Consider the following 26,112-nt stretch of genomic DNA (forward strand, 5'->3'; position numbering starts at 1 on the left):
ATCGGTTTGGTACGCCAATGCGTATCTACGAACGTATATGTCTGCATTCCTCACTCGCTGGGATTGTTGACGCAAAAGGTAAGGTGGCTACTAGTTTTATTCTTGCTTCCAAAAAAGCTTACTTTATATGCATGGAAAAGTTATCAGAAGAATACAGCTAACCGAGCTAGCGGGCTGGGTAGCTGCTTTCCTCAAGTGAAGTTTGCAAATGCAATCAGTTCTCACATGTGCAGTCCAAATTTGAATTTAGAGCTGGAAAAGTACATTGTTTCTGTCTAAGGTTACTTACTTATTTACATAGTATAGATACTCTTCAGTTCGTCTTCGCAAATTAGCCAGAATAGTTAGTCAGCCAGCCAGAAGACTTGGAAAAGTGATTTGCTCACCGTCGGTGTTTGTGGTGGTGTAATCATCAGACTTCTCAAAATCAAAAGCCCGTTGTGATCTCACCTTTAATGGCGGTGACGGTCCACGACTTTTCTAAATCACGTGTCCTTAAAAACCACAATAATCTCCCGTCGTGTTAGAATGAAATAATAACCTGAGAAATGTGTTTCTCAATCGTGTATTAAAGCTATCATTGCAGGTACTGTAGTATTTGGTAGTGACAAAAAACACTGACAGAAGTCGCACGGCATTGTCAGACTCAGGGAAGGGCTATTTGGAATTTTGAGTGTAAGGCAGAAACATTGGCTCGAAGTGCATTGTCTCGTCGTGAGATAGTTCACCGTGTCTTTAGGAGCATTAATAGTCGTGGTATGCATTCGTGATAAAGGATTTGAGTTGTGTGAATATGCTGGTTACAGTTGGCTGCACAGTGAGTTCAGTCGTGCTGGGGGGTAGACACAGAGGGTTTGTCTGCAAAAGTATAATCTCAGAACACAATGGCAATCCTGCCTCACTCCTCCAGCTGCTCTGACTGGAATCTGAAGGAACCTGCAAAATGCATGGCCAGTGGCGTATCCTGAATGGACCGTAAACCAATCTGTACAGGAGACAGTAATAACATTCAAGGGTTAGGGCTTTTGTGAGCAGTCAAGAGGTTTGTCCAGTATTAAGAGCAAGCTTTAGGATTAATGGCAGCTTCTGCTAAGTTTTCAGAATTTCTTCTTATTTTACAGCATATGTTATTTCTTGTATTTATGCTCTGTACACTCACAGAAATAATAATATCTTATTCTCTGTATTGGCAGACTCAGACTCAGAGATTCTACCTCTGTGGAGTTATGCCAATCTCAAGTAATCTGATGTAATTCACATGATTAATGGGGGAGAAAGCCCTGAAAATCACAAGTAATATGGAAGTTTAAAAGGATGCTTATCTGCTTCTGAGAAGGCTTAGCCTCCACTGGCAGTGGTTATGACTGGGTGATGTCAAAGTTTTTGGCTCCTTCATTTTTGAGCCTTGACAGCTTTTAGGTGCTTGGACTTATGGTGTTAGCAGGTGGTGAGTTGGGCTATGTGCAGATCTGTGTCATTAGCTTCAATGCACACACAGTAAAAATGTGCTTGTTCCAGCCTTTTCTTGTTAGGATTCTGTACAAACACAATGTTTTACCAGAGGCATCCATGATCAATTTGTTGTATTAGTTATGCTCTCTGTTCAAATCCACAACAAATGGTGTGTACAGCGTTTTTGCCTCTTAAAGACCCTTGGTGCAGTGTGACATTACCCGGGGAGGAGGCAGGGTGGGCACTTCTAGGCTGTCAGCAGCTGTCAAATGGCTAGACGTGGCAGTGAAGACAAGGCGCAGTGAGTAACATTGGAATCTGTGGCAGAGGTCACGCCAAGGGTTGCGTTAGAGGGATGATAATGTGGGGTCTCTTGCTAACAGCCCAGCGAAGAGCACGCGGTGATAATCGTCTGAGGACCTGTGTCTCCTGGCAGCTGGCTCACAGAGGTTTTGGTTTGTTTTGCTGACAAATTCTGCAGCACATGCTTGCAGTCTGTTAACCCTGTGTACTCATTATATGGTTAAGAAAGAACATGAAACCAAGGGAAGGTGTTTTAAGATGGCCTATAGGAAGGGGTTTCTGAGTGGATTTGTGCTTGGTATGTCTAACTAAATAATTTCTCTGAAGTTAATTTTCAAATATACACTTTTCCCCAAAACTTAATTCAATGGATTAAAACTCTTGAACAGTAGGTTTTAGTATTTAAAAATAGTTCATGCATTGCTTTCTTTCATTTTCTTTCATTTTTAGGGGCCAGGCAAATACTACCACAAATACAAAGAAGTTTGCTTCTTCACCAGACATTTGACTTTGAAATTCTGTTCACGTATCTTTGTTGTGTTACGGTATTTAACCCAAGGTTTTCAGTCAGGTCCATGAGCCACTTTTCCTTAACATCCATTTAATTGTTTGTCTTTATTTCACAAGCAAAAACAGAGGCAGTCTAATAGCTTTTGCAGCACCTTATCTACAGAGGTTGTTGTGCTGCCTTTATGATGGAATGATACAATCACCCCAAATTTACACTTCATTGGTATCCCAAATGTTCCCTACGTCTCAGTGTAGCTCATTGTGGTAGACTAGTGTTCATGATTCTGAATGTAGGATACTGGCAGGAGAAATACTGTTGTCTCCAGTTAACTTCTGGCTGCCCCTGTTGAGTTACCTGGTCAAGTCCTGACAAACGCTGTGTTAGGAACAATCACCTTAATGTAACAGGGCCCTTAGTCTGACCATGCCTCCAGACATACAGAGACTGTGCCTCTAAGCATACATTAGAATGTATGCTTAATTGATGTCCTGCTTTTAGAGCTCTGTTTTCATAGGGGTACATGGGAGATCACCAGGGCTGTACTTGAATTGTAAATGCGGGATTGAATTGTGTGATGGCAGAATTTATTCTTTATATTATTCATTAGCTGATTAGTCTGTTGTTTCACCGAGGTAAAAGATGTTGTAGCCTTAGCTCCACAACTCCACAGTGTGTGTTGTCTGGATGAACTTGGGGGCGGTTTACAGTACAGTGTCTTCTGTCTGTTACCCTGGATTCCCCTCTCTTTGATGGAAATCTTGTGCTCTGCGCTCTGATAGGCGTCACGAGATTACTGACCTCCGTTCAATTGACTTTATTACTCTTGAGACGGCATCCTGCTTGGTGCAGTTAAAAGTGACAATACTGAAGCCTTAATAGGATTGTTTTTTAGATCACTGTCCGCAGCTAGAGGAACAGCCGGTCGGTTTCAATGGTCATTTCAAAATATGGGAAATATTTGTTGTGCTGACAGATTTGATAAGCAAACGCTTTTTTGCAACCACAGTTCTGCGGTGTGAAGTACAAGGGCGGAAAGATAAAAAGGTCATTGCAAGGGGAGAGCTACCCTGCTGTGAACTGGAAACAGAAATAGTGTTTTCTGGCTTCATAGTGTCCCTCCACTTGGCATTAATGAGTTTTTATTGTGAAATGCAGGGGTGTCAGAGGAATACAGTACTCCACATAAAGCAGCTCAGGCTTGCAGCACTGATCCCCTGCTGTGTTCTACCTTAGAGCAATGCCTTATCATTCCAGGCCCTCTTTGATGCAGCAGCCTCTGACCTCAGCAGCCCAGCTCCAATTGTGGCTCAGTAAAAAGATGTGTTATTTATTGTCATACCCTTTCTGCTCCTGGGTGGCTTGTGTAGCTGCCTGTCAGATGGTCTCTTCTGTGCAGAAATCCTCCAGACTAAACGAGAACAGGTGCTACTAAAACGGGGATCTGGCTCTATAATGCATCATCATTACTGGCAAAGCTCAAGAAAGAGAGATCAGACGAGAATTACTCTTGGTGTCGCGGAAGTGAGAATCGAATAGAAGGAGAATGTGTATGGGGGCAGCTTGCATCTACATCTTTACTTGAATGTGTGTGAAGTATTCACGCAATCTGTGCGGATGTCCCTCTGTTGTAATTTCCATCATTTGATGAAAGAGAGTGCCGGGAAGTGTGGATACTTTGTTTGCTCCTTAACATGTGAAAATTCTCCAGTCATTCCCTTCTGGGCTGTGTGTAGGGTGATTCAGACGTTGTCCAGCGGATTTTTGTAGCTCACCATGTTCTTAAAGCAGTCTCACTCTGGGGTGTTTTTGGTTTTTGCTAAAATATAGGGTCCCCACTTAGAATGCTAAATACAGGGTCAAAGGAATGGGTGTTGTTTCATGTGTCTTCACCCGGCATTCCACAGAGCTTCGCCGGTGGCAGTGAGCTATACCTCAGGGTGGTCAACGGGCGTGAAGGTGGCCCTGCGTTCTGTGAGGTCACAACCCTGTGGGCTTGTGGGTCAGGGTGGTGCAGGGATAGACAGGAGGAGACTGTCAGCCCACATCAGAGACTCTTCCTATTTGAAAAATATTTCCGTTCACCAGCTTCATCTCCCTAGTGAGTGGGTGGGCTGCACACGCAGCGAGAAGCGGGGGGGGGGGTGGGTTTGGGTTGGGCGGGGAGCAGAGCGGGAGTGTTGCAGGTCTTGGAGACGCAAGAACCTCTCCGGGCTTTTACATCCTTCAGCTACCGTCTTTTATTTCCTGTGAGTTAAAACCTGTTGAACAGAGTTTTGGGAAAATAAAAGTATCCTTTGCACAAGAACATGCTCTCAGCCTCAGGATTGCAGACCTCCACCCTGAATGGAAAATCGGTTGACAGGAGGTGATTTTACTCGTAATTAGGGCTACATTATAGAAAATAAGATTTGCCCTTAAAAGCCACATTGATGTCCTTGCAAGGGAACTGAAAATAAAGAAGGACTTTTGCTATTGAAATCAATCCTGTTTTTTCTTTTGAAACTAAGAGAATTAAGTTCTATAATTTAATGGAATTTTAACTGTTTTGTCTTTCATATGAAGTATAAACTTGTGGTGCTGCGTTCTTGGCCAGATCTTCCTTACAAAAAGATTATCTCAGTGGGATGAGAAGGATAAGATGGTAAAGTGAAGGATAAATAAATAAAAATAAATACTGATAAACTTTTTCTGTATGGACGTTTGGACTGTTTATAGCTCATGCCGGAGTTAATGAGATAATGAGGGGTCGTGTTATGAAAGTCAGGGCTGTCCTGCTCTCCAGGACATTAATTCTCTACCACTGAACTGGTCCGTTGTGGTTAATTTCCATGTGAGACTGCTTTTAAGTTGTATCAACATGCACAGTTTAGGCAAGGCTGTAAGAATATTATGTGCCAGCTGGAAGGCGCAGCACTTCAAACGATGAAAGAGAAACCTCTTTAGCAGATTACCCTGTGACCTGTTCGGTATGACTGTAACCCTTTCCTGCTCCTGTTTGTATGCCATTGATATATTATGCCCCCAAACAATGACCCTGGATTGGTTATTTTTTTTTACTTGTTGGTGGGGCTCAGGATTAGATTTAAGAAAACGTCCTGAATTGGTTTTAGAGGGAAGAAAGTACCCTTAGCTGTTTGGAGAAGTCTGCTTCAAAGGTGCATTTCAGGGCACTGGGCTGAGCAGGAGCCATGTCCGTCAGCACAAATGCTTGGCGGCACCACCTTTAAGGCCAGGCAAATACTGACCCAGCAGCAGACTGTCCCAGTTTGGAGGTCAGGTCAGGTCAGGTCAGAGCAGTGCAGTGGGATCCAGGCCCCAGTCACCCACAGGGCTTTTGTTTGAATGAGCAGAGGTCCTGGCTGGAGATCATATCAGTACCCTTTGTGTCGGCTGCCGCTTGGGGAGTGGCATCAGTGCACACAAGCCCCCTTTCTGAATGAGCAGAGTTGCTCGGTTTGCCAAAATAACATCCCATCTGACTTTTTTGTCATATTTATACACCCACCCCACTCAGGATGAGAGTAAATGGAGTTATGTTGACCATTATAAAAGTTGTGGTCCAGCATGAGTGGTAATACTTCAAGCATATTTCTTTGTGGATGTATCATGTAAGCACTCCATTTTGGGTATTAGGATTAGTTATCTGATTTAGATAGTTGGACTGTCATATATGGCTGACTGATCTAATTGTTATATTGCATTGTAGGGGTGAATCCAAACATAGTTTTCGTTGTGTTAGCTGGATATTTTCCCCTTTGGCAATTTTGCAGTTGTTTCTGGTTCAGACAGAACAGGTCAGTAAAACTGACCTCAAGGACATCTTGTCATAACCATGATTATGACCACATTATAACTCACATAGGCTGTTATACCTATACCTATGTTATACCTATAAACAGCAAGATTGACAGAATACATTTCTTGGGTGAAAAATTAGCTTTTTGACATAGTATCTTGGTACAGCAGAATTAAACTTTGTTTTAAACATAAATCTATTTTAGTTATTAATATTGTTTTCATCTTTCAAGAACATGCAATTGCACCTTTGTAAGTCTGATTTTAATCACCTGCTACACATCTTTATTTCCTTAAAGTTTAAAAGGTGAGAAGGGAGAACTCTCATTGTTCAGACATAAGAAAGTGGAACAACTTGAGTTGCAAATAGCCTTAAGTCCCCAAACTGGAAATCCCCAAGGGTCTATTTTAACCTGTCATAATGAAGGAGAGGAGTACAGTCCTTAAATGTAATTACAGGCTATAAAAAGATCCCTGTGGCTAAATCAGACAAAAGCTTGAAGAGCCATGATAAAGTTTTGAACACATAATGAATTTGAAAACTATGAGTCTTCCCAGTATAAAAGAGTTAATTTATTGAAGTGTTGAGTTTAGTGTCTGTTTTACTGCAGAGGATTCATGGGGCAGTTGTGAAGCTTAATAAGAGGAACTAGCTACTTGAGACACTTATTTTTTACATGCTGTTTCTCAGTACTGAAATATAACATCAAAATGAAAGTCATTTTTTCCATTATTATTTTTTTCACTTGAAAGTAAATCTGTAAATGCAGAAAAAAACTAACCCTGGGGTCAAAAGTTCCAGTTCTAGAGGGCAGCGCTGTCTACACATTGCTGTTTTTCTCCAACTTCAGGGTTCATTAATTGTTTAATTGCTATAATTATGTGGCAAAGGTAGTTTCAGGTGAGTTGGTGACTGAACAGTATGGCTAAAAACCTGTACGACAGTGTCGCTGCCCCAGGTCTAGAATTACCCATTCTTGTTCTAAACTCAGTCAGTTTCACTTGCATTTTGAGTTTTCAGAGCATCCAAAGGGCCCTCTGAAGTTACAGTTCTTTTAAGTCCCCATGTCCCAGTAAGTCCCCTACTCTTACCCCAGCCTCAGGCCCTTCCCGTCAGTTGAATTCCAACCAAGGCACAAGGTTTAGCCTAACTGGCAAATCATTTCCATGAATCCCAGCAGTCACGCATACTATTTATTTTTTAATCCAGCAACTGTCAGCTGTCTCAGTTATTTATAAAAAAAAAATAATAAAGCAAATGTCTTTTATGGCTCACATGTTGGGAACAGTAATGAAATCGGAGATCGGCCAGATGGAAGAGACTGCATATTCATACAGCACCCGGCCTCCTTCAGTTGTCCGTGATGCAGTCCGGTGGACCCCAGATAGAAGCCGGGGGCGCTCCGCTGGTCTTCGCAGCTGACATTCTTTCAGTCCAATGTCTGGGTTGATTTCAGGATGCAGTGTGAATGCGGCCGACATGGAGCGGGAGCAGGTGCGGGGCGCCTTGGCGCAGTCTGCGGGGAACAGTTCCGTCGGCACCTGTTTTCCCCTGGGGCCGCCGTCTTGACGAACTACCCTGTGACACGCCCCCCTCTGGAGCACACACTGCCGGCACAGACGCTCCGCGGCCTGTCTCCACGGCTCCCCGCCAGACTGATGAGTTAACTGCCCAGGAGCGCTAAGTCCTGTTTACCCAAGTGGGGACTGGAAAACTGGTGAATGAAAATGGTTCTAATTGGATGCACTGAGAGAGTAACAGAGCAGCTGCGTGTGGGAACAGAGCACAGCAAATTTAGAGTGACACTTTTGTGTAGAAGTTTCTGGACATCTTCCTTTTCTTTAGAAATGTAGAAAACTGAATTTAACTGTTTTCATAATTATGTAACAAAATGGTTTTTTAACAAGCATACATTGATCATACAGGACTGTCTGGATGCGTGGGAAAAGTACAGAAAATAAGCAAGACAGCCAAGGGGAAGACCACAGCCTTGTCTTTTGGAAATGTCTGCAAAAAGTGACAATTTGTATACTCTGCTCTGTGGAATTGTCAGCACTGTGTGGGAGATTCCAGAGCCGTGTCTTTTAATACCAAGGAATATCCCTTCTGTAAGCTGCCCAGCTTGCTATTAATGTAGCTGTGATTTTGTGCTTTTTAACCTCCATGGGTGGAGATAGAAAGCCTTTCTGTGTCCGGTTTCCTTTATACCTGCAGTATTCCTTTTGGATTCTGTTCTTGCAGATAGGAAATATGTGTTCTACTTGATTCATAAACTGACTTTTATTTCTGTTCATGCTGTAGGCTTATACATTTTCAGCATGAAATACTCAAGGTTTTGCTACAGTGAAGGTTACAGATAATAGAGGATGTATTTTTCTGTTACATGTGATACATGGGCTTAGAACATAAGAACATATGATGACGAGAACAGGCCATTCGGCCCAACTAAGCTCGCCATTTCTTAATTAAAGAGTATCCAAAACTGCATCAAGTCTAGACTTCAACACAGCAAGGGTCAACTACATGACCTGGCAACCTATTCCATGTATTGATAACTCTTTGTGTAAAATAATATTTCCTTATATCAGTGCGGAACTTACTCTTAACTAGTTTCCATTTATGTCCTCTTGTTTTACAAACTGAACTCACCCTAAAAAATCTATTATAGTTAACCTTACTGATTCTTTTTATAAATTTAAATACCTCAATTAAATCACCCCTAAGCCTCCTCTCACTTAGTCTAAATAGGTTAAGTAACTTGAGTCTTTCCCCGTAGCTTTTGTATTTCATGCCAGGAACTAATTTATTTGCCCTTCTTTGAACCTTTTCAAGAACTTTGATATCGACTTGTATCGGTCACATACCGTTATACAGCTGGGTGTTTACGGAGACAAATGTGGGTTAGGTACCAGGCCTAAGGGTACAACAGTAGTGCCCCAGTGGGGAATCGAGCCAGCAACCTTTTGGCTACGAGTCCTGTTCCTTACAACTGCGTCACACTGCTGTGCTATATACAGTTACAGTATATACAGTTTAAAATACACTTACAGTATTTTTAAAAAGTAAATGACATTACACAAAATACTGTTTGTAACATTGGAAAAGGAAAAATTTCCGTAAGAATGCTCTTCAGGGACATGTTGAGACCACTGTATGTAAGGGGTTTGTTATTGAAGGCGGTATCCATCACAAAAACGTCTTGCAGAAAATGGGTTCGCAACCCGAGAGGTAGATGTGGTAAGACTTTTGTTGACGCTGAGGCTGTTTCTATATCCCGGACTCCCCATCAGTATCATAGAGCATGTGACTAACACAGCATCAGTTATATAAGGTTGGAACTGGCTTCGAAAGAGTATTTTGTTCAGTGTAAAGACGAGGCCCTACCATACATCTCAAATTCTTGTTCTGTTTTTAAAAGTATAAAATGATAAAATCTCATATTTGGGGTCTTAATTAACTCACTTAAAACACTATTAAAGCGGCATGCCTAGTATTCCCTTTCTTTTACGCAACCGCGGCGAGGTGAACGTTTCTATCACAAAAGCGCACAGCTGATCCGAGAAAATATTTCTCCCCAGGTATTTGAGCCTCCTGGCAACTCCTCTTCCGTTGGCGCGCCCACTTGCCTCACTCCCACCTTGCGAAGGGGGAAGGTGGTTCCGCAACACCTTGGTGTCAGAGCGCACTTTGGATAGGGAGAAGATTGTATTTAGTAGAACTAACTGCAGCTGCGGCGTGCTCTGTCATGTAAGTGTTCCAGCTTTCTGTGAATATTTAAATTAATAATGTAGGGCTGAAATGAGATCGTTTTAGGGTATAATATTTCTTCCCAATATTTGGCCAAGGAAACTGGTTGTATGATTTTGGTGTCAACTTCAACTATAGTTCAAGTGATTGCATATCGCATGCAATGATTGCACAAGCCGACGAAAATTAACGTGCTTCTAGTGTTTTTTAATCGTGATTTCATGCAATTCATGCAATTAAAGTAAACTCGGCGTTTTATCTTCATTTGGGGGTGAACAAAGTTTGGACAGGTCAGAACGAAACTGAACGCTGAATCTATCATAACATGTTGTGGATTTCGCTCTCGCTCGGTCATACGGACTACTTTTCTCGACTTAGTTTTGGAGCGTATGATGTTGCGTTCACGTATCTCATAAAGACCGCATTGTGTCTGCGTTGGTAAACAATGCGCCTTTGACACAGGAATGCATAGCTTTTGCCTTTAATCCGGAATGTTTCTTTAAATGACAATCACCGCATGTTGTCTCACCCGGGCTTCGTGGGGGGTTGATGGAGGCTTGACAAGGAATAGTCGACCCCCCACCAGAGTTGAAAGAAGGAATGCCAATAATCGATTACGAGTATAGGGCAGTTCTCAATTTTTAAATCCAATGTGTAATTTTGTTTTCTGGTCCAAACCAGTTCGTTCCAGGCTGATCAACAGTTTAACATAATGCTTCCTGCTGCCATTCACATGTTGCTACAGGTCATTGCAAGTAAGAGACATTCTCGTCTTGACATTCATCTTGAGTCGTATCATAAGCTGTCCGCAATGCTCCTCGGCGTGATGTATTCCTTGAGCGCTCAACGAAACGGCGACTTGCCGTCACACGCGGGTGACGTTGCACACGCATACAAAATTCTTCAGAAATCGCTTCATTTCAACAGACAGTCAGTTGTCAGCATGTGATTTAAAAACTGTATGTTTGCATTCGGACCATGCTCTGCGTCAAGATTACTTCAGATTTGTTCACTGACTTAGTATGACGCAGAACTGTTCCCAAGACAGGAAGCGTCCTAGACAGCTATTGCCATGTGTGTCACTGCTCTGTGGAGACTGTCTCATAATGTGTTGGCCTGGGTTTTAAGTTTAAACAGGTGATGTTACTATGCCTGTCTGGTGTGGCAAGAGTAAGAGTTGGATCCAGATCAAAATGCTGTCTAATCCATACATAAATATCATTCTACACTGCGGATTAGCTACAACTGGCCTAGTCTAAAGGGCCCCAAAAATTACATATTGGAATCAATAGCAAGGGTAAGTATTTGTTTTGATCATGATGAAAAAATAAATCTTGCCAAAAATTGCTGTCTTGCTGTCTTAAAATTACCTGTGTATCTCTAGCCTTTTAGACTCTGTGCCTTGGTAGGGCTGAACTCTGACTCTAGTGAAAATATTGTTTGACCTGTGTCACAGACCTGTTAATTTTATGAATTGTTTTATCTAAGGTTTATCTAAAGGTTTTTTGTGTGGTAAGACTTTCTTTTACACTGCCATTTTCCTAATAACAAATCTGGCTGTGATGACCAATCTATAAATTCAGTGTATTTTAGGAGATGTTTAGGAGATGTTTGTTTGGTAACAGATTAAAGACAAAAAAGAACTTTATCTGGTTTTCGGTTGGAATGGAAGAGATGCCTAATGCCTGAACTAGATGACTATGTCTTTTCACCAAATACTGGTGAGTCTCCTGCCTGGTCCCACTGACTTAATAAGCACATCTAATGGAATTTCAAACCTCTTTTTCACCAGGCTACCCCCAAGGAATGTGCTGTCCTTACCATCACACTTCCTGTTTCGCTATTGCCCAGTGCGCTTGACCTGGCGCTTTGTCTGTCCAAGACTACACTTTGTAGATATTGAGCTTTGCTGAAGTGTCCACTGGGAGTTGAGAGGAGCTGTGGTGTCAATTGAGAATATTTCTGTAGGCGATTGGGATGTTTGCATTGGGCCTGGAGGATATATTAGTAAAATGCCTTTAACTTCAGCCCAACTGAGCTATTGTCTTGAAACACACATCAACTCCCTGTGGCCTCAGACAAAGGCCTGAGTCCCAGAGGGGCTCTGAAATTCCCAATGCTATTATTTTCACTTTGATCCCTTTTCAAGCGCCGCACCACAGCATACCCAGGTGATTTCATTATGAGTAATCACCAGGAAAGTCCTCCCTCTTTAGCACTACATGCATCTCCACTATAGGGCTCGGGGCCAAGGACCTTGGAGGAGTGTGGAATTGCTTGCCCTCTGTGTGTAGGCAGAACACTGGCACCATGCTACAGAGAGCCCGCCATGTTTCGGGGTTACCAGCTCTCATGCATTCACCATAATAGTGATGCTGTGCTGAAGCCTGTTCTCTGCCTCGAACCGCAAGTCACACAATGATTGTATGAGGCCTTGTCCCCCAATGGCATTTTTGCTCACATGCCCTATGCATGTCCTGTAAGATGGGCTGTGGCCATGTGCACGGACACTGAAGTTATTAAAGAGTGTCCAAATGTCTTCATCAGTGGCTGTTTTTTTTCTTGTCTACGATAGTTAAAAGTTGTCAGTCTTGCCTGAATATGCTCAGGCTGGTCATGGTCTTAGCAAACACGATCATGGCCTGGGTCACAAGAGGTCTGGTGTTGACTCTGGTGGAGACTTGCGAACAAAGTTTTTTGAAAAGGGGTGTTTATTGGCAAAATTGTATGAAAACTTTGTATTACATTCTGTATGAAAACTGTTACCTTATTGTTGAATACGCACAAAATAAATGGAATCTTAGGTTTTTCTTAAACTAAACACTAAGTTTTTTTTTTAAAGACATCAAGCCGTCAAACATGTATGAGTTAGCCATCAAACATTTTCCATTGATTTAATTTTCTGATAACTCACTTCAAGGAAGTACAGAAATGATATTAAGCTCCTACTGATATATAAACTATAGTGTGTATATATATATATAACTATAGTGGGGGGAATATTTCAGTGAAATACTATCAATAAATTAATAATGTTTTTCTGTTTTCAGGGATTCTTGAAACCAGGTGATACTCCGTGTCTCCACTTGCAGAGGAATAGCTGACTACCACATGGAGGGCAAAGAGGAGATCAGTGATACTGACAGCGGTATCATTCTGCAGTCTGGTAGGTGTCACTGTCTTCTCCTGTCTGGTGTGAAGTGCTTTGAGTCCCTCAAACCAGAGACCTTCAGCGTCATACTCTCTCCGTCCTCTGCACTTGTATGTTTAGAAGGTTCTGCTTGGTCACAGGAGGTTCTAGTCCTGTCCATGCTGGTATGCAAACTATGGAGCCTCTAGCTTTGGTCGCATCCCTTTTATGCGATGGCAAATGAGAACACGGTTAGCTTTGAAACACAGCAGAGAGGGAAATGTCAATGTTAAGCACACTGAGCAGAATATCAGTTCAGCACATAGGATGTCTCTGGGTAAAGTCAGTATGTCTGTGGGCTAATGTTGGGCACTTGACCCATGCAGTCTGGGACACAGTGCCTTTGGGACTGGGTAGAAATATTATATGCTCTGGATGATGTCCATGACAGATACTCAATAATATCTCATCAGAAGTGTCAATCTACTACTGTGCAGGTTTAGCTCAGAGGTAGGTTGACCTTAATAAATATGCCTTAATAAATAACAGGTGTCATTCGTCTTCCAGAGTAAAAGACAGAATTCAGCTCTGCTGAAAGAAAATAACATTTTGCATTTACATTTTACATGTATCTGAGATTTCAAGCACAAGGGGTGAAGTAGCCATAGTAGGCATAGTAGCTCTCACTGCTACCTGACTCTCACAGGGATAGCTGAGAACATTGCTCATTGCAAATGTCATTTAGCTGTGCCCTGTCTCTGACAATGACAAATTATCAGTGCAGACAGGATAGGAGTTGTTTATTTTTCTTGCTCATTCAGAATTATAGCAAGAGTTATTCAGTGAAGTAAAGCAACTTCATTGTCTAAAGTCCCAGCTCTAATTGGCATGAGATTGTCACAGTCTCCACTGACTCACTTCCGAATCTTAGAGGCATGAGATAGACAGTGAAGTTTGGTTGCAGTCATTACTGGTACTTGCAATCAACCCGGTGTCTTCATGTTGCAAGGCTGTGGAACCACTTTTGGGTTCCAGAGTGCTCTTGCTTTGTTCTACCTTTTGTTCTTGTTCAAAAATCAATCATCACAATACATTGCTCAAGGTCTACAGTCTTCTGTATCAGTGAAAGGACCATCCAGTTGGGCTAGAATTAGACAAAAATTTATGAAACACCTCCAGACTGAAGCTTGTTCAACCAGTATTGATTTGGAATAAGTTTACTTACTTGGGTCTGTAAAGTCCATTAGCTAGTCAGGCACGAAAGTCACCTAGTTGCATCCCAGAAAACTGTAAGCCCTTTTACTATGCATCACCTTTCTGAACACAACTTTTGATCAAATTATTTGGTTAGAAAGAATCAGAGATTTGGGCCACCCACCTATCAAAACCAGCACCATTGGGAGGGTGGCAACATATGAGGGGAGAGCAACTTTATTAAAAAAAAAAAAAAAAAAACAAAAACCATCAATTGTACCATGTTTGCATTTTTTAATTAATTGTTGGGTCACAGTTTTGAATTAGTTTCCACTCTTGTTTGCGCTGTTAGTGGTTATGGTCCAGTGATTGCTAATGCAATACTGCAGCATTGGGGGCAATTACCCCGGCCTCGTTTGCGGTGCAGTCGAGCACGACGGAGAATCCGGCGCTGTGAGCCGCACCAGTGGCTCACTCTTGCTTTGTGGTGCAGGCTCGGACAGCCCCACCGCGCCCGTGAAGGACGTGACCACCCACACCCGGGCCATAAAGCTGAAGCAGCAGTCCCTGGAGGACCGGCTGGAGCTGTGTCTGCTGGAGCTGAGGAAGCTGTGCATCCGAGAGGCCGTGAGTCCCGCTCCCGCCTGATCTGCCGTGGCCCGACGGGGCTGCCCGGGGGCCTTTACATTACATTACATTATTGGCATTTAGCGGGCGCTCTTACCCAGAGCGACTTACATCGGTTAGTTTTTTTAACAGCGTTATCCATTTATACAGCTGGATATTTACGGAGACAATTGTGGGTTAAGTAGGGACAGTTAAGGGAATTCGAACCAGCAACCTTTTGGTTATGAGCCTTGCTCCTTAACCACTGTGCTACACTGCCGCCCTGTAACCACTGTGCTACAGGGCCTCTGGTGTCTTTACCACACTGCATCAGGCTTTTTCCGAAACCAGGAACAAGAAGCCCCTCAGGTGGTTCAGACATTTTTCCCAGCCCAAAGAATGTTCTTCCCCTGGCGAGTTGTCATTTATCATTGTTAGGCGGCTCAGAGGCACTGATTCTTGGGTGACAGTGTAGCTGTGCACAGTGAAATACCAGGCTGCTGAACCTGATCATATTTTCACGTCGAAACGGGCAGGTCTCACCTGCTGGGGCTTGTCCAGGTGTGCTGGAAAGAGGCTCTGATGACAAAGAGTTGGCTTGCTTCAGGGGCTTCTGCAATACAACAGATGTGGGAGGGACTGAAATCTGGACCAACAGCTTGTGTCTTTATCGTATGTGTGGCTGCAAAGGTGGATTTTGCTATGACAAACCTGGAGAGGATCATGGGTATGAATTGTTTTTGCAAGCTAAAAAAGATGTTATACAATATACACTTGTATACATTTTTTAAATTCACGATTCAAGTTGAGGCAGAGACATTGGCTATATTACCTGAGAAGTGTAACATGACAAAGGTGAGTGGAACAATGAATGCTACTGAACAGGGCATGGAAGATAGGTCATGTGTTAAACTGTGGAGAAAGAGAAGACATTCCTACCTGTTAAAGGAAAAAAAAAGACAATGTTGAACTGCAATAGCAGCATTGCGCAAGAGAAACGGTTGTGAGTGATGGCCCTGTCTTGACTTGTTACAGCTGCACCCTGTAAAGTTTGTAAGCGTTGCTTAATGTAACCTTTTTTTCCATGAGGAAGAAAAAGAAATAGGATTAAATCTATATTAAGTCATCTGTGCTTGCCAAGGGTAATAGCTGGTTTATATTTATTAGATGGGTGGAGAACCATCATACTGTATGTTGTCATGCTAGTGAATTTTTCCAAGATCAAAACTACAGTAAAAGGCCATGATATAGGAAGGGCCTGCTCTTATCTCTCTTGGCCATAAGGAAGCAAACTGCAGAGTTTGAAGCATATTCATTAATATTGTACCATACAATTCTCAGTTAAAGTACAGTTTACATGGTTTTGAAGCATGCACTGAATAATTGCAACCTTGTTGGGAGAAAGTAGAAGTATTTCAAAGTAGAGCTGAGGGAAACTGTTAAGTTGGACGTTCAAAACACACAAGATGTCAGCAGGCTTTACAAATGCCTGGTCCTAGTTCTGAGTTAATTGACGCTTCTCTCCCTTTGTAGGAGCTGACGGGGAAGTTATCGTCGGACTACCCCCTGCGGCCCGGGGAGCAGCCCCCACGTATCCGCCGGCGCATTGGAGCCTCTTTCAAGCTGGATGCAGGCAGCATCCTGCAAGCAGGAGAGGTAAGGGCCCTCTCAGCAGTGCTTGAATCATAAGGGGACTACAGGCCAACACAGGCTGTTAGCCCTTCCCACTTTGCTGTGGTGACTAATGAAGATGCAGAAGGCAGACTGTGGGAAACAGTAATGACAGCTGTTTGATGCTAGCGTGACACTGTCACTGATTCACAGGCACACTCCTCTTGATGTTAACAGCACAGTATGAGTGTTAGTCAGGCTGTGGTAATTAGTGGAGGGAACGGGTGTGCCAGGGCTCTTCAGTGAGTTCAGTTCTACCTGTCTGTTCAACCTCCACCTTCCTGTCTCTCCCATCCCTCCTTAGAATCCAGAGTTATGCTCCCTGGAAGCAGACCTGGCCCTGCAGGAGCAGATATTCGAGGCGGCCCGCAAACTGTGCCGTGAGGAGCACCTCAGCAAGGCGGTGAAGAGGAGCCGTCTGCAGCAGCGCAAGCGTTCCGAGAGGAAGGTGAAGGAGCTGCGGGAGGCTGTGTTCCAGCTCCGGCTCAGACTCGGTCGCACCTCCCCCTGCCCTGGCAGCTCAGTGGAGCTCAGAGGTACGCGTCCCCTTGTAGGCCGTTCCGCCTGCTACTGCAATGGTTAGTGGGAGAGTGAGAGGTCTTGGGCCAGGCACATCACTCAAGCTGTTTTCTCAGGGGAATATTTCCAACATTTACATTAAATTGCAACTTGTACTTGTGTCCTTTTTTAAGAAATGTTTTACCACAGTGTGGGAAAGCGTGTTGGTAAGAATGTGCACAGGTTCAGTGTGGCTCACAGTCAGCTAAAGCATGTTCCAAGGACTGAGTCCTACAGCCCAGGCACAGACCCTTCCATGTCATCAGCTGACAATGACCACAATGGTGGATAGGCTTCATTCTGCCTGGGGGCTGCCAGGAAGGGTCTCTTTTCTTTGTGCTATAGTGCCCTCCAGTAGCTTGTGAGGTACCTGCAGAGTTTCTCAATGGTGTTAATGGAGATGCCTCCATCCTTCATTTGGGACTTGCTTTGCTGTGCTGCTCTGTGGGACATGGAGTGTGAGAAATAGGCGCTTGCTGCGGGAGGATTGCATTTGCTTCTGTTTATTGTTCCTGTGGGTGCAGGCAGGGTGAGTGAATAGATGCTACCAGTGCATAATTGGAGTTTCCAAATTGGGTGGAAAGGGGTACAAATCACAAAGGAAAAAGTGTATGTTTAACATACTAATTAAACCAATTAAATAAGGAGATCTGGAACAAAACTTAGCACTCATACTTGGTACACTTGGTAGCACTCACTGTGGTATAGTGAAGTGATATAGAGTATGGTTTGTGTTTCCAGATCCAGGCACTTCAGATGACAGCTCTCTGTCTGATTCTGGTTTGCTCGATGAAGGTAAGAGAAGACACACCCTTTTTGGCATTAGGACACCAATGCATTGGAGAAATGGGTGTGCTGTGTTGAAGTCAGAAATGTAAAAGTCTTTAGCTCTGATGAATTGTGAAAATACAATGTCCCTCAGTCTGTGTAAGATATCCTTAAGAAGATGGTGATGGGAATCATGAAGAATGACCCCTCTTTTGTTCCCCTAGAAGAGGCTCCCAGCCAGTCTTCGGAGCCATCCTTGGAGCCCCCTCCATTACCAGACCCCCTCCAGTGTCCACAGGGCCCCCCACCATCGCTGCAGTGCACTCCTGAACTGACCACGCCTCAGACCGAGGAGGTGCTGAGGCCTTGCAGTACCCCCATCTACAGCCCTACTGTGGATTACGAGCGCCCCCCAATCCAGAATTCTCCCTGGATGGAATCCAGTCTCGACCAGCCCTATCAGAAGACAAAGAAGTCCCGCTCTGTCTGCAGCAGCCAGTCCAGGTACACATCTGATGTGCACACATTCATCATTATTCGTGAATATTCGTATCACATGTACTACTAAAAACACAGATGGAATCCTATAATACTATCAGTATTTCAAGTATTCCTCTTCAGACCACTAATATTTCCCAATATTTTAATAATTTACAACTATCTGCATTGTTTGTTGCTGTCTAAAAGTTTTTGTTTGTAGTCTGTTCATACAGTCCTAGTCAACAACAGTGTCTGAAAATTGGTGATAAACCATAGTGGTTGGAGTCTAATAGCAGCTCTGTCTTCTGAATTGTGCTGTCAACAGCTCTGGGATAAGAGGTTGCCTTGAAGTGGTTAAATTTAAGTAGGCATTAAGTTACACCTAGTGATTTTAAGGAGGATATAGCAGCATAAAATGGGGGTTCCTGTTCTGACATGCCGTTGAATCTGAGGAGAGGAAGATGTGGGATATTTCAGCAGAGATTGTGTAACTCGTAAAATTTCTTACAGTGCCACAAACCAATCATATTGCATTGGCACAGAACCCACAAAATCTGAGATTGCAGAGGTTTAAGGTTTCAATTTGGTGCTTTGCCTACCCCATTGGTATTTCTCTTGAGCTGCTTTGGAGAGAAATCCTGCTGCACGAATTAAAGCCGTTTGATCATGTAGTGTGGGCGCTCGCAACCGGCATGCTTCCTAATACAGAATCCAAAATACAAGAATATAAAACTTTCTTCAAACATAGCCTTAAAGTAGAATTTCCACTATTCCTCCTTGGGTCTCAGACTTGGTGTGCAAAAACAAAATAGAACCTGAACAGGAACACATTTGATAATGGAGTGTACAGTACATGCATCCACTCATGTCTCTCATTCAGTCTGTCACATTAAAAGACATCACCTACTCTCAAATACACATCCATTCATTTGTTCACGACTTTCCCCCATCTCTCTCCTTCTCTCCCCGTTTTCCTGCTCGCTGTCCTTGTGCCCACGATCAGTAGTCCAGCTTTGACTCCCGTGTCAACTCCAGTGGAGCCATGGTTTGGAGACTCCACCCACCCCTGTCATCTCACCCCCATCAAGAACCCGGTGCTGCGCCACACCCATTCCAGCAGCGCCCCCTGCACTCCCGAGATGCACGTACGCCGCCAGCACTCGCAGTCCTTCAGGTCAGCACCGTCACGGCTGTCTCTGTAACGCGCGCGATCGCCCACCAAAGCTGACCAAGTGCGGGAGGGATCAGTACCGGGACCGTTCTCTCTCTTCATCGGTGATGTTCATGTTATCTGCAAAATAAGCAAAATATCCGCTCTTTTGACTGGTAGATCGGTAGACCTAATGCCTTGATACAATGTTCCCCACATTCATTTAATCTGAACTGGATGATTATAGTCCTCAGGTAGCAGGGACAGGCAGGGTTGATGTTTTCTCATCCACTGACCTCTGCAAAGTGACTATGTCAAAGATATTGGACTACATCAGAACGCCCTGGGAGAAGTTTTCTTGTTACAAGGGATGCAAGGGAGTATCTTGTTATAGTACAACAGGCCACACCAAATCTGACAAATGGCTGTAGCTGAAGCATAGGAAAGGCCTGTAAATAATAACTGAATCAAAGATAATGTCTTATTAACAAGTGAAGCAAAATATATTTCAGTTTACAATGATGGATACTACACTGTATTACAGTATTGACACTGTTTTGTGATATTTATTTCCGTTTCTACAGGCTCCCCAATAGAGAGTTGTCCTATGACCCAGATCAGAACTGGGGACGTTCCCGGTCTGTGCGGAGACGAGTGACAGACTTCGGCCTGATGGGGGCGGAGCACTTGCCCCTGCGAATGGACGTGGGAAACCCGCTGTACCACTCCAGCTCTGAGGACAGCAGCTCTGAGCACTCCGCGCACTCCTACGCCAGCTCCTCCTGCTTCGAGTACCCGGCGGAGGTGGCCAAACCGTGCCCGTCCCCTTACAGATACCGCTATGCTGGCCACCACAACGGCCCCATGGCCTTCACCGGGCCCAGCTTCTACAAGAACCCCATGCACCAGTCCACTCCCAGTTTCTACAGTCAGTACTTGGAGGAGGGGATGGGCTACCCTCCTGAGGTGGACATGAGGAGGCTGCATCTCGGTCCGCCGCCATCCCAGCACTGGTACGAAGAGGCCCCCCTGCAGCCAGTGCTGAGGCCCCTGCCTGCCCACGCCAGGCTGGCCCGCGCCCCCTCCCTCAGAGAGCACCCCCACCACCATCACAGCAGAGGTCTGCCCCGAGACATCGTGTCGGAGGGGCTCAAGTCCTGGCACCAGCGGCACCAAAGGACGCCGCGGCCCCGATCCCTCGACCGGCAGGGCGCGGTCCGTTTGAAGAGCGTGCAGGAGCAGGACTCCCCCACTGCCCTCCTCCACCAGCAGCAGAAGCAGCAGGTAAACAGAGAAGCATTGACTGTATTTTCATCATAAGCCAAACTGATGTGGGAAATGAGTTCTTTCCCCTCTGAATTTCCTTTTTTGGCTTTGTATTTTTCAGTTGTGGTCGTGTCCTAAATATACATTATGCCACAACTCACAAAGGACAGAATTTATGCAAGGGACCCTTGAGGGATAATGCAAGATAAGCAAGGCAAAGAAACATTTGGATGCGTAGTGAAAATACTGCGTGCCTCAGACACACTTGTGAGAATACCCAGCCGAGGAGCCCAAGCCAGGATAACTGCCAGAATACAGAAGAGGTCTCAGATGGTTGTCGTTTGGGACAGAACTTAAGTCATCTGTAACACAAAAGACACTCCCATAACAAAGTTTGCAATGTGATGCGTATTTTTAACTTGGTGTATTCATATTTTCATCAGTATGCACCATGAAGTAATGGCTACAGACTGTTTTATAGGTTAAAAAATGATGTAAAGCAGCGTGATCTTTCATTGGAGGGATTTCCAGATGACTGTTCTGCCCCTATAGCAGAACAATGCAGCTGTTTCTTCCAGTGGTTGGGTTTCGGTGACGGCGCCTCACTGACGTTGTAGGGGGATTTCGGGGAATTTACAGTCAGGGACTGGGTTGGTTTCCAGAATGGATATGGCACACGGGCCTGTCAGATCAGGACAGTGCAGGCAATTCTGGAACGAGACCATCGGAACTCTGCGGGTGTGGGCGTGTAGTGGCGGAAGTGTGCTGCACCGGTTAAGCAACCTGACTTACAAGAAGGATGAAGGTCTGAATAATGGGCGAGGCACTGCTGTTGTACCTTTGAACCAAGACACATCACCAGAATGCCTCAGTAAATGTCCAGCTGTATAGTTACCCATAGTATGTGAATGCAAGCTGTGTAAATCACCTTGGATAAGAACAACTGCTAAACAAATAAACAGTGCAATGTTGTGGTGCTGTGTAGAGCGTGGGCAATGTTGATATACTGAGGAAGTCATGTGGGAATGAAAGGTGTGGCTCTCGCTCCCGAGCGCTAATCTCTGTTCTGCCACATTCTAAACCTCAACCGGTGGGTGCATGTCCCTTTTCTGGAGTCGCTGAAGAATTGGAACGCACAGGGCCTGATCTTTTACCCTGAGGCACATTCCAGATGAAGTCTGAAGGATCTGAGAGATTAATGATTTCGCAGAAGTTCATGTGTGAAGGCATACTTTCAAAATTGGGGTGATCAGCAGTGCAGATTATTGTTAAGAGTGGATCGGTATTACCAATGATGACAGGAGCTATGTTCATGCTAGATAACTCAGCTGCCTGAGAGCACTTTGGTGTTTCCCTCTGGTGCGGGGTTAAGCCCTTTCAGAAAGCCACAGAGTTTGACATTTTTGAGGCCCAGGTGTTTACAGCTGCAGGTAGGGCTCTGTTCACAGCAGATGTTTTGGAGTTTCTCTGCGTGCAGTCAGGGAACAAATTACAGTGTCCTGGTGGGCAGGCTACAGCCAGGGTCACAGGAGTACATTCATTGGATTATGTCAGCAAGCATAATATGTCATTATCACCCACATAGATTCTTTTTTTTAGAATTCACAGAAGCTGAGCAACATCCTACATCCAGCCTAAATTATTTTGCAACCATCAAACCACAGAGATGTTGACAGTTTCTGCCTCTTTTCAAACACAATCCTCATGAAAATAACTTGCATTGGTATGGATCCATGCATTGTTTTCACTACAAATCTTATCGAGTTTAACTCTACACCACTGTCATACTTGGCCAATGATTTGCATGGCAGGGCAAGTTCTGACGTGCACTGAATGCAGTTTTTACATCAGAAATGCAGATTAACAACCACTGACAAACTGAGAAGTATAACTTCCATTGGCTTTGGTTAATGGCATCTACATACAAACTCTAAAAGAATCTTGTATGGTAAAACTTTAGATGCATGACATTCTAGAGAAAAGATTGTGCGTAAATAGAAAATGTGTAGGCCCTGTAAGTGTAGTACTATACAGATCCAGCCAGTAAGAGCGTTCACTGTGGGATTTGTGACCAAGAAAACATTGTGACAAGATCCTGTTTTATTTGTTTGTTAGCTTTAGAGAAAAGACCCAGCCCTCCAGCAGGAAATACTGATTGTAACCAGGAGATGTGGGAGACTCAGCTATTCAAGTGGTCACATTCCTGTCTCCTAGCACTATTTCAGCAACAATGGATGTGGCAACGGGTTAATAAGAGGTCAGCAGCTGTGACTGTCTCTCAGTTGGTTATCCAATTTTATTTGGATGGGCTGCTGTGATGCCAGTTGGACGGTTTCCTGTTGTAATCCCATTGTTCTTTCAATGCAGAAAAAACAGTGTTGCTTCATGTAAGCCTGTTGGTGTGTCTGTGCCCAGCTGAAACATAATGCTGTCTCAAAAAGTGTTTTTTCTAACATTCTCATTGCGTTGATAGGATACTGTTTGGTGACTGCAAGGGCTCATTCTGGACTTTTCCTGTCCTGGGACATGGGAAGTTCCCTCAGCTAGCAACGCTGCAAGTCAGGGCATGACACACCCGTCGCTCTCTCAGCCTATCTGTAGAGCAAGCTGAGTGCGCTTGAGTCTATATGCGTACATGCTGAATCTCAGTAGAGTGTAAAACCCCAAAATAAAGCCATAACCCCCACCCCCCAATTCCAGTTCCAAGGAACACACCTCACTTGCATTTCAGATGAGTGCGTTGTACAAACGTGAGGTGCCACAGTTGTGCAAATGCAAGAGTCATGTCTGGCAGCTTGTTCTACACTGTCATTGATGATGAAGGTACTCATTGAAGATGAGACCTGTTCATTTTTTTAAAAATATTTTAATCTGTCTTTAGTTCTAAAAGAGCTGCTTAATTAGCAATACTATGACCTTTTTGTAGCTCAGTTCAGTGTGACAGACTGACAGACTTTGTAAACTTTAACATTTCTTTATAAAACAGATGGAGTTATTCGACTTTAACACTCAAATAAAAAAACATTTGGTTGTTAGCTAATCAGCAAGTTAGGTCTATCATGTCAATTGTGCAGTTGTCTACTGTGCAACGAGTACTGCTAGACGTCAGTGACACTCCCTGGTCCCACGTTAATGCTTGTTAACTGTGTGTACCACCTAAAAAGCTTTCACGGCCTGATTGGCTATATAACGATATCATTTGAAAGATGTTCATCTCTAGAGGGACTGCTTTGTCAACAGGGGACCTGGTCTCAGAGTGTGCGTTTGGTCGCTGTGTGGTCTCAAACTCAACGCCCCGTCATCAGCACCTTTTTCCTTCATTGTGTAATTGACGTGCCTCTTTTGACTTCAAACACTGCTCTGTCAGTCACATTGTGGCAGCTGTATATTCTTCAGCTAATAATGTGGTTACTGCCAAATGTTCTATTTGAGACTGCAGGCTCCACTGTTTGCAGCAGGTGCTGAAATATGCCTGCTCTCTATCCACACACACACACACACACACACACACACACTCGTGTGGTTTCTCCCTCTCCAGTCTGTCCTGTTCCACTTGCTGCTTGTTGAGTGATGCACCTTGCAGCTCCTTTTGAGTATGTGACCAGCTGGTGGGAGAATGCTGGTGTCCCGTAGCTGTCCTTCCCACTCCATGATTGGTTGCAGCTGTGTTACCGTGTGAGTCGATTACATCAAAAGGAGGGCTGCATGCTCAGGCCTGCATGTACCCACCCACACATCAACAAGTGCTATTGGAGCCTCTTGGCTGGAGTTCTCATATCACCTGTGTATGATATGCTTCTTCTCCACAAACACTCACAGGAAGCTGGATACCACTTGCTTTTCACATTTTCCCCAGCATTCACTTTCAAATGTGTCTTGACTTTTTTCTGAAAACTCCAAAGGAGCAATTTTAATTTCCCTTTAGATGTGAAAGGTTTGGACACAGCCTTTATTCTTTCATTTTTCACATTCCATTTTATCATAATAGTAAATACATCAAAACTGTGAAATAACACAAATGGAATTATGCAGTGACCAAAAACAAATCAGAATGATATATTTTAGCTAAAAACTGTTTTTTAGAAATATTTTTGGAAAGAAATTCATACATAGGCGTTAACTTCAGTATTTATATTTGTCTCTTTGTTTCAAGCATTTGAGCATAAGTCTCTAGATCAAAATGTCTTTGAGTGCATGTTTCCCATCATCTTTATCAGGTGTGTCCAAACATTTGACTGGTTCTCTGTACTTGTTCAATGAAGACATAAACTGCCAATCTTTCCCATTGGGAAATGAAATGAAATTGGGGGACTCTAATCCACAAAAGATATACCAGCATTGTAAAAAATGACCGTACATTATTTATGACTCATACAGCTGGATATTTCCTGAAGCAATTCAAGTGCCTTGGTCAAGGGCACAACAGCAGTGTCCCCACCAAACAAGCATACCTGAAACCATAGGGTAGCAGCTTCCTAATCACTTCACAAAAGTGCAATCCCAGCAAACACAGATGAATGACTGATAGCAGTCCTATTGTGACTCCCGCTCTCTCCTGTATTGCAGATGCCTCAGAGACAGATCCTCCAAAGAGCTCCGGACGGGACCCCAGTGCAGTGGTTTGTGGAAGAGGACTCTGAGATCATCAGCCAGGTGTAGCTACAGGGTGCCCCTCTTCTACAGCAAGCCAGACTCCTCCCAGCGGACCTTATTTATTTATTTATTTGAGCTGGGGATTTCATGCTGGAATTAAAGAGGTTGCTTGTATTAAAGAGGTGTGTGTGTGTGTGTGTCTGTGGAGGGGGTATGGGGGGCACTAACTCTTTCTCCGGGTCTGAGGATGATCTGGATCTTAACACTTTGCAGTGGAGGACACATCTTCCACCAATCTTTTTTTAATCAAATGCTTCAGGTGCAAGAGACCACTATGTACAGCTAGCCTGGCTGTCTGTTTACTGTGAAAGAAGTAACGCTGTTCTGAAAAATGGTTAACATTTTTATATGAAATGTATGTCTTCAACTTGTGAAAAGATAAATATATCACTGAAAATACTATATTGTCTGTTGTGTCCTGGACATTTCTTCAAAACTGAATAAATTTCACTGGTATTTTAATGATATTTTTTTTTGAATTTCCTTTTTCATCTTAAAGGTCTGAATTTGAGAATATATTAGATCCCCAGTATGTTAGCGGTTGTCAGGCACCACATGCAACAGCCCAAATGATGATAAAGGACATTGGTTTTTTTCATGGGGCCTACACCCCCCAGACAGCAGGTGCAGGGCCTGCTCTCTGGGAAAAAAATGATTTCTGCATTAAATATCACTCTAATTCACATATGGAAAGCTGTGTGCTAGTTGTAGCGCAAAACTTATAAATATGTCATTACTCACCATTGGTGCAGTTTGCACATTCTGGGTTGTCACTGAATTTGTCAAATTGTTGTATTTAAACATTGACAAACATTAAATGTTTCTTT

The 26,112-nt window shown here is 43.8% G+C and overlaps 1 protein-coding gene across 3 annotated transcripts; it reads left to right on the plus strand.

Moving 5' to 3' along the window:
* On the plus strand, nt 1–25,549 carry inavab (innate immunity activator b). Of its 3 annotated transcripts, none has more exons than XM_036530329.1 (10): nt 1–78; nt 12,860–12,975; nt 14,627–14,760; nt 16,273–16,395; nt 16,715–16,946; nt 17,710–17,763; nt 17,961–18,240; nt 19,220–19,390; nt 19,951–20,650; nt 25,199–25,549. In XM_036530329.1, exons 2-10 carry the CDS (start codon nt 12,921–12,923, stop codon nt 25,289–25,291), a joined length of 1,842 nt encoding a protein of 613 aa, XP_036386222.1. In that variant the 5' UTR covers nt 1–78; nt 12,860–12,920; the 3' UTR covers nt 25,292–25,549. The 3 variants fall into 3 exon arrangements, with proteins under 3 accessions (XP_036386222.1, XP_036386221.1, XP_036386223.1); XM_036530328.1 differs by lacking the exon at nt 1–78 and adding an exon at nt 9,757–9,809; XM_036530330.1 differs by lacking the exon at nt 1–78 and adding an exon at nt 9,757–9,809 and having other exon boundaries at nt 19,223–19,390.
* The last annotated feature ends 563 nt before the right edge of the window (nt 25,550–26,112 follow it).

Source organism: Megalops cyprinoides, chromosome 6, assembly GCF_013368585.1.
Source record: "Megalops cyprinoides isolate fMegCyp1 chromosome 6, fMegCyp1.pri, whole genome shotgun sequence".
In the NCBI taxonomy this organism is placed as follows: Eukaryota; Metazoa; Chordata; class Actinopteri; order Elopiformes; family Megalopidae; genus Megalops; species Megalops cyprinoides.